The 12623-nt window shown below is 42.4% G+C and overlaps 1 protein-coding gene across 1 annotated transcript in view; it reads right to left on the bottom strand.

Annotated features, from left to right (window-relative positions):
• Positions 1 to 2529: 2529 nt before the first annotated feature.
• Positions 2530 to 12623, bottom strand: part of kif14 (kinesin family member 14) — a 46901-nt gene continuing 36807 nt past the window's right edge. The window contains exons 27-30 of the mRNA XM_084307350.1: positions 12235 to 12357; positions 10151 to 10225; positions 6438 to 6594; positions 2530 to 3403 (exon numbers count right to left, since the gene is read on the bottom strand). Of these exons, the coding sequence (XP_084163476.1) occupies positions 3063 to 3403; positions 6438 to 6594; positions 10151 to 10225; positions 12235 to 12357 (696 nt within the window). The 3' untranslated portion in view covers positions 2530 to 3062. The remainder of the gene's footprint in view (positions 3404 to 6437; positions 6595 to 10150; positions 10226 to 12234; positions 12358 to 12623) is intronic.

The following is a 12623-nucleotide window of genomic DNA, read 5'->3' as shown; positions in this document are numbered from 1 at the left end:
GAATACCCTGAAGACTCTAGCAGGAGCACTCATTCAAGGGTACTACGACTATGCTTGCACCTCATGGTACCAAAGCACCTCAAAGGCGCTAAAAACAAAATTACAAACATCTCAAAACAAACTGGTCAGACTACTGCTTGACCTTACTCCTAGAACCCACCTCACCCCTGCCCACTTTGACAACCTAGGATGGCTTAGAGTAGACGACAGAGTACAGCAACTTGCAATGGGCCTGGTCTACAAGATACACTACACGACCAAGGTACCCATGTACATGACTAAATACTTCCCAAAGGTCAGTGAATACCACGATCACAACACCAGAGGGAGCTCCACAAATCATGTTAAACCCAGATTCGGCTCAAACAAGGGACTAAACACGTTTCGCAATTATGCCACATCAATGTGGAACGCCCTACCCAAAGCTGTAAAGGAATGTGAATCACTACCCACTTTCAAAAACACTCTCAAAAAACACCTAAGGGAGACTGCAACTCGAAACTGGCCCCTGTAAATGTCCGAACACAACCCCCTCCAATGTACAGTAAATTACCAAGTATGGTCTTGTCAATAATCCAATGTACAGTGTTGTTTGTACAGTTGTACAGTGTCCCCCACCCACCCAACCCCCCCCCCCCCCCCCACTCCTACCCAACCCCCCCCCCCCCCCCCCCCCAACCACCTCCAATGTACAGTCCCCCCCCACAATACAATGTACAGTTTCTACGCCTAATGTATATACTCTTTTCTTTCTGGACTCTTTTTGTATCACAAACAGTACTGTAATTGCAAATCTGGTATGTCATAAATGTATAGATGTAGCAGTACTGTCTATCTGTATGTCATGTATGTCATATATGTTACGATGAATTGAAAATGGGGGACCCTGATGTAAACAAGACGAAAGTCTTTCTCTGGTCTGCATCCCCTTAACAATTGTATGTATTGAGCTGTACTGTACCCATTCTGCAATCTGTTAATAAAGTTTTCATTCATTCAACGTGTGTTGTCGGACCTTACAATTTTGATTTAGTAAGATTTTTTATCACCCCACTGCAGAAAATACATCAGGGGACCGGGGTGGGATGCTGGAGATCCTGTGGCCTAAATGACCATTTACATGTATTCTGGGAATGCCAGACACTGGCACCATATTGGCAATAGATTCACAGGAACCTAGAAGCCATTTTTGAGACAGACATCCCCTTTGAATTCGACACCTTACATAGGAAACATCCCCTTTTGAAAATGGGATTTTAATGATAAGAAATTGACTATAATGCTTCCGATTGCAAGCAAGACAGCCATCACAAGATGGTCGTTAAAACCATAGGCACCCATAGTAGATGGATAGATTTAATTCATGACATACATATACTGCATCACCGAGCACAGAGTGACAGTTACCGCATCACCGAGCACAGAGTGACAGTTACCATCTTCCTGGACTTTTACTTTTGAAACACTGCAATATTACACGTACTGTAGACTTCTGTATATTTTATTCTATTCTTGGGCAATTTGTTTGTTATTCTTATTCGTGAATGTGTTCTGTCTAAATGTTTAATGTGAGCGATTTGTAGTCAAATTTCCCTCTGGATAATTAAAGTATTTCTATTCTATAATGGAAAAGATGTCATTTTCAATTAGAATCAAACTGGAAATATTCTACCGATTTGGACGAAATGGACAGAATATGTCAAACATGAAAAGTCAGATTTTAGTTGAAATGTTAAAATAGGAGAAATGTAGGCGGTTAGGTGGTCGAGCGGAGATTGCGTTCGTCACCAGCCCCGGAGCTGTGAGCTTGATTCGCCTGTTCGAATCCAGCTCACAGCTCCGGGGTTGTCACCAGCTTGGCTGGCCGTCTGCACTGATACAATTGGCTGTATCAGAGGGTGGGAGAAGCTGGCGGGGTGGGTCCGGGTCGTTGTAAACAGCGACTCCTACAGTTCGGTCGGGGCGCCTGCTAAGCGCGGATTGGACGTGAGGGGGATAGTGTGGTCCTCCCACACGCTACGCCCTCTCAATGAGAATCCGCGCTGCCAGGTGAAAAGAAGCGGTGATTGGCTGGACGTGTGTCGGAGGAAGCACGTGGTAGCCTCCACTCTCCCAAATGATCTGACTGTGGGGGGTAAAGCGCAGCGACCAGGAAGGGACTGGGAATTGGCATACGACTAACATTGGGATGGGAGAAAAATCGGAGGAAAATGGAGGGGGAAAAAGACCAATATAAAAAAAAAAAAAAAAAAAAAAAAAAAAAAAAAAAAAAAAAAAAAAAAAAAGAGAGATGTACTTTTTACACGATAACCTAAGAATACTATACTTACCGCTGTGATACAAGAAACAAAATGAGTTTCCATTTTTATTTCTTTTATTCTCAAACCCAAAAACAAAACACCTTGGGTCAATGGAAAGGAATCGAAGGACATTCTCATATTGCACAAACAAGGAAAGAATTGATTAACATTCTCACTCCTCGCATACGAGAAGGAAGTGAAGAAAAAAAAGGACATGTTGGTATAAAAGAACTGCTTTATTATTAAAAAAATGTACACATAAAATATAATACACCTAGGGCAAAAAAAACACCATATATTTTAATAATCGATAGATAATAAAAGAAATATCAATACAATACATACAACAGCACAGTTTTAAAACCAGAGACACTTAAAGTAATGGCTTTAAGTGACAATACTGACCAAATTGAGATTTATTTTGTTTGCTTTCTAATTTAAAATACAGTTTGAAACCGTCTGTACACAGTAGGCTATGTGTGCTATCAGAGCTAGTCTCCAGTCGCAAGTCACGGTGCACATGGGTGGTTTGTCCACCAAAAAAAGTGCCAAAAGATAGAAAAGAAACTAGCAGAGCCAGAACTATTAAACTCCCCTGGAGCCACAGCCAGCAGAGAAGCCGGTTTACTTTCGCTTTCAAACCAGCTGCAGCCTGAGAACTGGAGTGTGAGGGGCTGTAACACTAAAGATGGCGGCAACGACAAAGAATTGCTGCAAATTAAACATACATTTGTTGTTTAATTATCGATATTGTTAAGTATTTCAAACCCAGTGAGTCTCACTGTTGGATAGAGTGATCACTCTCTTGGGTACCAGTCTATTTCTCTTGGACCAACTTCCATCTTCTGCGCTCTCGTCCGACGCAGTGGACCCTGTGCTCTCTGCCGCCTCCTGTGGGCTGAAGGTGGCAGAGAGGGACTGCAGGGCGGAGTAGACTGTGTCTCGCACCGCCATGACACTCTGGAGACGGGGCAGCTGCAGACCAGAGGAGGTCAGAGACGCTCCCATCCCCTTGGGGAGGCCGCTGATGAGCTCGTTGATGGTCTTGGCGGAGGAACAGATGGTCTCTGTGTAGGTGTGGAGGTCGGAGCGCCTGCCTTTGCCTGGGGAGGGGCGGGTGGGATGAGAAATGAGACTGGTCAGTTTTACAGTGTTCCCAAGTTTAATATAATTTAACACAACGTTTCAGCCTGTGGCCTTTTTCAAGTGTCACCAACATGTGAAAAGGGGTGGGGTATATATACATATTAGAGGTCAAGGTTGAACCAGGTCAAGGTTAAAATCAATTAGCCTATAGGCTACAAATTTACAAAACATACTGCAGCTCAAGTGCCAGAACATACGGTATATAGTTACAATAACAGTAGTACGGTAGTTAGTAGTTAGATGTAACACACCATCACATGCAAAATAGAGAAAAAATATATATAATGAGAAAACTTAAAAAACAGAACCAGACAGAGTGTGTATTTACAGGAAGGGTTTAATGTCAAACTCTTCATTCAGTCCAAGAGGGGCCATAGTCTGGAGGGTGTGTATATGGTAGGTCTCTCTCTCTCTGCAAAAGTAGTTTGCCATGGTCTCCGCCTCTCGCTGGTCTCTACCTTTTCAATGCCCGTGTATCTTAATGTGCTGATATTGTGTCCTGCCTGTCTAAAGTGTACTGCAACCGGGTTATGTTCATCACCACATCTGATGTTGTTGCGGTGTTCACTGATGCGTGTTTTGAGTTGCCGGTTGGGTTTGCCTACATAGCTCAGGCCACATGGACATTTTATTAGGTAGATGACATGAGTGGAGCTACAGGTGATGAAGCCACGGACTCTGAGGGTTTTACCATTAAGTGGATGTGTGTAGGTCTTGCTCTTAATAGTATATCCACATTGTGCACAGTTGCCACACTTGTAGTTCCCATCCGGGGTGTTATCTAGGAACGTGGGTCTGTGAGCAGTGGGTGGGCTGTAGGATCTCACTAGTTGGTTTCTCAGGTTGGGGGGGCGTTTGTAAACTACGGTGGGAGGTTCCTTGAAGACAGATTGGAGTTTGGGATCAGAGTTGATGATGTGCCAGTGTTTATGTAGGATCTTAGTGAATTCTATACCTACAGGAGAATTATGTAGTGCAGCACAGCAGGGACTGGTCCTTAGTGGGTCTAATGCTAGGTTGCAGGCATTCGTCCTGTGTGGCCACATCAAAGCGGTTAGCAGCTTTGTCTATCCATTCTGTAGGATACCCTCTCTCCTGGAATCTCCTGCTCAGGTCTGTGGACTGTCTCTGATATAAACTATCAAGGCTGCAGTCTCCTGGCTCGGTGAAACTGGCTGACCGGGAGGCTCTTAATGAGGTGGGTGGGATGGAAACAGTCACCCCGTAGTGAAGTGTTTCTGTCAGTAGGCTTTGCGAAATAAAATCAGTATGTATAGCGTTCCCCGCCTTGATGACCAAAACATCCAAGAAACTGATGCTGAAGCTCAAATTGGAGTTAGCTGCGTTGAGATTTTTTCCCACAACTTTACATATCTATTTGAGTCAAGCACTCGTGACTATACTTTGGATGTGCGTGAGTCTTTTCTACTACTGGTCAGTTTTACCCCACATGCTCTTTGTGGTGTTGGGGGTGGCAGGCTGGAAACAGGCTACAAGTCAAGCAGTCTTATGAAAAAGTATCATGGTATTTCCCCAAAAAGTTTGATGGTATTTCCCCCCCAAAAAAAATATGATAGCATTTCCAAAAAGAATTATGGTGGTATTTCCAAAAATAAATATGGTGGTATTTCTGATTCTTTAGTCACTGCCATCATGGTAGGGGCCAACGAATTATGGAAATACCATCAGTATAATGGTTGAAGGTGGATTATACCATGGAATTATTAGAGCACAAACTTGGTACCATGACGATACATGATTTACCATGGCAATGTATTCATACAATGCCCAGTACCATGGTAACACACCGCAACCAAACCATGCTACTTTCTTGTAAGGGGTGGAAAGGACTTTTGTATAGGTTTTGGTTAACGTTTGGTAAGATGACATATTATGGAATGTGCTTTTGTATACGTTTTGGTTAACGTTTGGTTTGGGTAATCCATTTATGGTGGGCCAGTTTGATATTGTGGTGGCCACAAATAAACTGTAAAAACAAAATGTATGCAAAACACTGCAGTCATCATCCTGTTGTACAGGACCCACTGTTTCAATGCCCTCTTCTCCAATCTCTAATTTTAGGATCAAATCGGATCAGATCATCTTCCCGCATCTCTTATTTTAGGATCAAATGATCTCATCTCTTATTTTAGGATCAGATAATTGCATCTCTTATTTTAGGATCAGATAATCTTCTCATTTCAACTTTTAGAGGCTGCGCAAGGATCTTGTTTCACATCCACAGCGAGGAATGCATCAGATTCATGATGTTACATATAGAATTAAATTCAATATAAATGGAACGCCAGAGACGGCGCAATAACAATACCGAAACTTTCGGACTATAAGCCGCGGCTTCCCCCCCCCCTATTTTTCGACCCTGCGGCTTATATAACGGTGCGGCTTATATGTGACTCACGTGACCAAACCGAAAATGTTAAAATCTAAATATTGCTTTTTTGACTGCATTGAAATGTTATTCATCCGTTCCCTTATTTGCTAAACTTAATACAACTTGTAAATGAGTTAATTCTTGTTATTTGTCCGACAGTATTGTGTCCCAATGCTGGTGGGAAGACTACAAACAAGAAGTCTAGTCCTAGTTGCTGGTGTTCGCAGGCGTTTGCCTGACAGCAGCAGCTTGAACAAATGGGAGCTTCCTCAAACAGCCATCTCTTTCCCGACAATCCCCTCTGTGCACAAACCCTTATGGTAATTAAACATTAAAACACCTGCGGCTTATAGTCCAGTGCGGCTTATATATGTACACATCGTTCAATTTAGCTGCTGCGGCTTATACTCGGGTGCGGCTTATAGTGCGAAAATTACGGTAACTACTGCCAGATCTTGTGGACACAATGACGACATAGTATCAGGTCAGAGTCCTGAAATGTATTTTTCTTTTTTTTGGACACACATAATATCATCTTTATCAGTGAAGTGGCGGAAGCTAATGAAGACGGGAGGCTGGGAGCGGAGCCAGCAGGTTACCTCTCAGAGCGCAGGAGATGGAGTCGTGCAGCTGTCGGACAGCCTGGTTCAGCTGCAACAGCTTGGCTGCAGTGTTCTGTGATCTGCATAATTGGGAGGTGTGGACCTCCTCCTCTGCCTCCTCCTCTCCAACCTTCTCTGGACTGGCCTCCCTCTCCTGTATAAATGCATATGAAACGCAAACAAAGCAGAGTTTAGTGTACGCTCGCGGACAACGCACACATACAGATGTCCCGTGCTCACATCCAGTTACTGCAAATGTGTTCAGGCGCGAGTATCCGTTTGTGTGCATGTGCATGAGGTCACTTCCTATGACTTAACCTAGTGGACACGTTACAGTGAATGGGATGCAGGATATTACAGACCTCTCACTGTGGGACTAGTAGGCATGAATAAGGCCACCTGGCAGTTCACATTTTGAAGTTGCAACAATAGCTTTTTGCGATCATCAGATATGGTGAAGGTTTGGAGTTTTGACTTACTTCCACCCCTATAACTAATAACTGCTGTTGTGACATGGTTATGATGTTTATACTTGAATACGTTTGACAAAATTATCGTTAAATTTTTCAGACAAATTATAGTTTAATTTTTCAGACAGTCTGTAGAGCTTGATTTATGACGTGATGTCATTTTGGGACCGGTACCGTCGGGCTTAAGAGTTTTTAATGATATTTAATCCCACACCTTCACAGCAAAGTGACCTTTTGAGAATATCGGTCACAGAAATCAAGCATTTTCAGTTGTAATAATTACAGAAGAACTGCACATAACCCTGAAAGGACTTAAAAGGAACAGTCCACATTTTGGGAAATTCACTTATTTACCTTCTTCCCCAGAGTCCGGTTGCATGCTAGACTAGTTTAGCACAAGAACTGGAAACGGGGAATCTGCTAGCCTAGCTCCAGAGAAACACACCTTCCAACAACTCCAAAACTGACTTATCTATACGTTCCATCATGTGTATTTATCACGTGTAGAAATAACAATGTAAAAATATTCCGGTGGACGGCGGATTCTGACCTTTTACATATTTTTCTCAACACAGCATGACCCATGAACGGAAAAGTGTCATGGGCATGAATTAAGAGCCACCCACGTGAGGTTATTTACCAATACCAAGTTTGTAGTCTTCTTGTTTTACATATATTTCTACAAGTGATAAATACACAAGATACAATGTGTAAACAAGACGGGATTGGCTAGATCTCCCTGTACTAAACAGGAAATTGTTAGGGCTGGGACAATAATATTGTGATTCGATATTACGATTTGTGATTTTTGTTCCAACACTGTACATTGTTAATTTATAAACTACTTCCAGAGACGAAGCATGAGGCTTCAGCATATTTCAGTTAATATAGTTAAGACTTTGGAAAGGTCTAGGCTAACTCTAGTGACAGGAGACTAGTGTGCAATAGCTAGCAGCTAACGATTAGCTTGTTACGTTGCATTTATGTACAAAACATAGTTATCTAGATGTAACCCACTTTGTATATTCCGGATTATAATTGAAGCCCTGGATGAAGCCAGTGTGTTGTAGGAATTAAATAACTAGCCAACTAGGTTTGTGTGGGTTGGCTGCTAACTTCTGCATTTAGTCTCCAAAACATCGATTTTTCTTCGTAGACACCAAATATGGCCTTTTCCCCAAGCTTGAATCAACCCTGCCTGGTAACGAGCATATTAATGGATAGACATTGTAGATAACAGATACATATTTCCTTGTGTCCGTGCTCGCCAGCGTGTACCCTGCAGTCAATGGGCCACACTTTAAAAGATGGTCATTTTCACGGTGCATCATGATGTTTGCAGAGCTATATCTATATTATAGCTATGGAGACAATACTGTGGCTCATTTGACAGTCACTATCTCCCGTCCAACATGTAAAAGAGTACATTTTTCATGTATACGTTCCGCGTGTTATCCCGTGGTGAATATTGTATAGTTTCAGAGTGATCCGGGCTAATTCCTGAAAGCAGTTATGGAGCGCTATGTGCATTTTGCAAAAGTCGTTTGCGTTGCTCGCCTGGACGCGATACTATTTCCAAATCAAAAAGGTATATAATAGGTATTATGTTTCATCATGAAGGAATCAAAGGGGGGGGGGGGGGGGGGGGGGTCGTTTTGTGATGCTCTGATCGTCAGCAATGGCATACGTGACATATGATCGTTGCGATCGATGTGAAATCATTGTAGGATCAAAGTAGGATTGATGTCATATAGTCCTTACCTTTGCTAGGAGGTATTCCAAAATGAATATTCCAATGGTCTGATCGCGATTTCCAGTATTGATGTCCATCGGGTCCCTGACATGAAATGGGACAAACTATGCATCAAGTGTGCTGGAAGTGTTCCAAGTGGCTCGAATGAAGCCTTTCACTTGACCGGGTACCATTTCTCCGCCTGGACCATATAAAATGTAACAGTGTGAAATAAGGTTTCAAAGGGTAGGCGATACTGCCACCTAGCAGGATTCGGCTGACATTGCAATCTCGAGGTCTCAGAATGAGTCCCAATGATACTCCGAGGTCCGTGAGACTGTATATAATATTAAAATCGAATAAAAGAAAAAACGAGTATACTCTGGTTTTTGGGGGTCCTGGCGCTCGCATGGCGAGATAACCCGACTATAGTCGTGATTGGCGCAGAATGAGTTAATGCTTGCCACTGGAAACACCAGGGGTGACTGAACCAAATATTGCGTTCCACCTGGAACACAATCTAGTGAGGTTAAATATTAATTCTGGAATCAGTGTGGTGATTAAGAAAAAAAATCTACTTGTGACAAAATATTGTATTTAATTTAAATACCGGTAGTCAAAATATAGGTCTGTTGAATGTAAACAATATACCTATTGCACAAAGCTACGTATAATTAATCAAAATATAGGTCTGTTTAATATAAACAATATACCTATTGCACAAAGCTATGTATAAATAGACAAAATATATACCGTACATCCACAGAGCTTTCATAAGGGTGCAGAATAAAGGTTTCGATATTGATTAATGAATGTATAATTAAAAAAAAAAATGCAGGTCCAAAAGTTATGTTTACATGATGCAGGCATGTATCCCCTCCCTACTTCCCATTTCCCCACGTGGAATGCACCCGATTGGATAATTGACATGCTGGCACTCTAGTGCGACATCTAGTGGCTGAATGTTATCTATAGCACCTTTACGCAAAGGAAATGTGATGTCCCATCTTCTTGTCCAATTCTGGGGGAGACTAATAAAGTGAATTTCCGCAAAATGTTGGAGTGTTCCTTTAAAGGCTTTCCTTAATCTCCGTCGTCAGTTGAGACAAGCAACTGCCCCCCCCCCCCCCCCCCCCCCCCCCCAACACACTGTTTAACAACAATAACACAGTGGGCGGTGACAACCCTATATCGTCCCCCACACCCACCCTATGAGAGACAATAGAACTGCCAACAGAAAAAAAGGTGCTAGTTTGTGGGGCTTAGATAACGGCAAACAAGAGCGCTTGGGAGTGACTGATGGCACTTCATTCAACACATTCATTACCTGAATGGTTACCAAGGAGAGACTGGGGGAGATAAGCCCACAGAGCACTGGGTTTTACAGGAGCAATAAAGGCAGACCGACAGCTTTAACTGGCCTGCTGTGGGAGTGCGTGCGGAGCATGTAGGCCCGTGTCGAAGATGGACGAGACTTGGCTTCAGTTGATGCCGTCGTTGTCACTCACCGTCATGTTGCAGAGGATGTAGCTCTGCAGAGCACAGGCCAAGTCCAGCACCCTGGATCTCACACTCTGCAGGGCCTGCAAGCAGACGGCAGGGATTAATGGATACTTATGGTCCACTTTACCAAAATGGTAAATATGTACCTCAATCTTGATGCAAGCACAGTGACAATTTAATTATACGCATGAGACTATCTAATATACGTGGAACACATCTAATTTTTCATATGGCACCTTGGCGAAAGTCACTCCTGGGGAGTGAGGCTCCATCGGTGGTTCCCCCAATTGTATAATCTCTGACAGATCACTGTTATATGGTTACAACCAATAAAAAAGGTAAATTTAATTAATCTTTGAGAATTTTTATATCATATTCTTTACTTATTTCCCTGATAACTACAACAGTACCCATATGCCTTGGCAATCTTTGACCAATCACAAGAGCACAACTACTTTGAGTTGAATATTCTCGTTGGTTTTTGCAGCATTTGCCGCCATCTTTGTTTTCATCGTAGCCATGAATAAAACGTTCAAACATGAAAACTACAGCATTTAAAAACGACTAATCATGAGTATATAATTCCAATAGTGTATTCAGTCTGTTGTTTTGGACTATTTTGGTTTCGTAACGTTGTCCTCTCAGCCGTTCGAATCCTGTGCCCATCGAACGAAGCTTTGAAGCATTTTAAGACAGCCAGTTTCATTACTATTTCCTGTTTCATGCCGTGTATGAATGTCCATTCTATATGCCGTAAACCATCATTCATTTGATCTCCGAGAGACAGCCCCTTCTCAATCTAGCAACAATTCCACCTCACGCACTGAGAGAAAGAGCGTGTGTGTTCGCAACACTATGAGGCTATGCTAAATTACAGTGGGCTGAACGAACATCCGGCCCTTTGCACAAGTTATATTTTGGGAAGGGGAGTTTTGAATTAAATTCTGCACAAAAGAAATATCTCTGCATGTGCGTTCCGTTAGTGGTTATCGTACCATTTCATTCGTTCGGTACACAGAGCATACTGAACCGAAGGTCCAGTACTGAAATGGTTCGGTACGGAAATGTGTACAGTTAGGGGCGTAACGGTACACAAAGCCACGGTTCGGTATGTACCTCAGTATTGGCGTCACGGTTCGGTACAACAGGAAACAAATATTTATTATATAATTAATAGAAAGAATAGGCTTGCCGTGGTAGTCAGTGATACTGGTGTCATTCTGTGTTCAGGCATCCAATGAGTAAATTGCCTACTGCCCCTTTAACTTATGCAACAACTTAGTTTCACTTCTAGAGAGGATTTAACTTTATGTGAAGCAGAGACTGAAGAAGACTAGAGAACAGATGACATGTTACACAACAATGGCAGAGGATTTATCAATATTTTGGATTTAAACACAGTAGCAGCAACTGGAGGAGCTCAGATGATCAGTCCAAAAGTATGTAGTGCTTTTTTTTCGATCAGCTGTGACTGAGAAAGTCCGGAGAAAGTCTGCGTGCGTGTTCAAAACGCGCGTGCATGCGTGCCTTTCCATTGGTTACCATTATTGGGCGAACAAGAAAACTAAAGAAAACTGTAAAACTTTAATGACCCTGCTGGCTGCTGTGTTAAACATATAATTTGTTTTGTTTTAGGGACACCTAGGCTGTGTAGTAAATGGCAGCGGAGGAGGGGAGAGCCGAGTGCAGTGTCAGTGCGCATTGTTAATTTTTTCAACGTTTTATTCATCAACTACATTTGGCAATACAAGCTTAATATTCAACATTAAAGATCATTGTAAGCCAGTGTAAAGTAAAGATATTGAGCATAGATTAGTAAAATGTGCAACCCTAGTATTCTTCGTATGGCTGCGCGTACCGCACCGTGAAGCCTGTACCGTAAATTCACGGGACGAATACATGTACCGTTACACCCCTAGTAGTTACCATGGAAACGGTAATGGTATGGTAAGAGGCCATAGGGGAAAAATCTGTCTGGAACCAAGCAGATCTTAACACCATCACGTGACTTGCCAGGTCTAAAGAGCGCAAGAGTGATATTCAATTTGGCCCCACCCACTGGTTCAAAAGCTTAAAAGACGTGTCTTACTGGGGTCCTTGGATAAGCCAGCTGAGCTTCTCTCAGCATTTCCTTAGTGATTCTAAGGCCCTCCTCCAGGAGGGAGCGGACACCGTGATTGGTTCCCTCCAGCAAAGCTGTGGTTATCGACAACTGAAGAAAAACACAATACAATTGTCAGTCGTTCTATGGATTAAAAACTGCCAGGAAATATGCACAAGTAAATGACACACTGCCCCCGTTGTGTCCATTGTTAATATCGTTATATATTAAACATCTCTCCGCAGCATGTAAGGCAAATCTTCAAATATAGCTTGTTACATGATGGAAGGCTATAATATCTGTAAAAATAAATAAATATCCAGTATATATATAATAAACACACGCACACAACATCATTTCTTGATATGTGTGGTGTG

This window comes from Notolepis coatsorum, assembly GCF_963971535.1.
Source record: "Notolepis coatsorum genome assembly, chromosome: 2".
Classification (NCBI taxonomy): Eukaryota; Metazoa; Chordata; class Actinopteri; order Aulopiformes; family Paralepididae; genus Notolepis; species Notolepis coatsorum.
The sequence above is the reverse complement of the archived record's forward strand: the minus strand, read 5'-3'. Positions and strand labels throughout refer to the sequence as shown.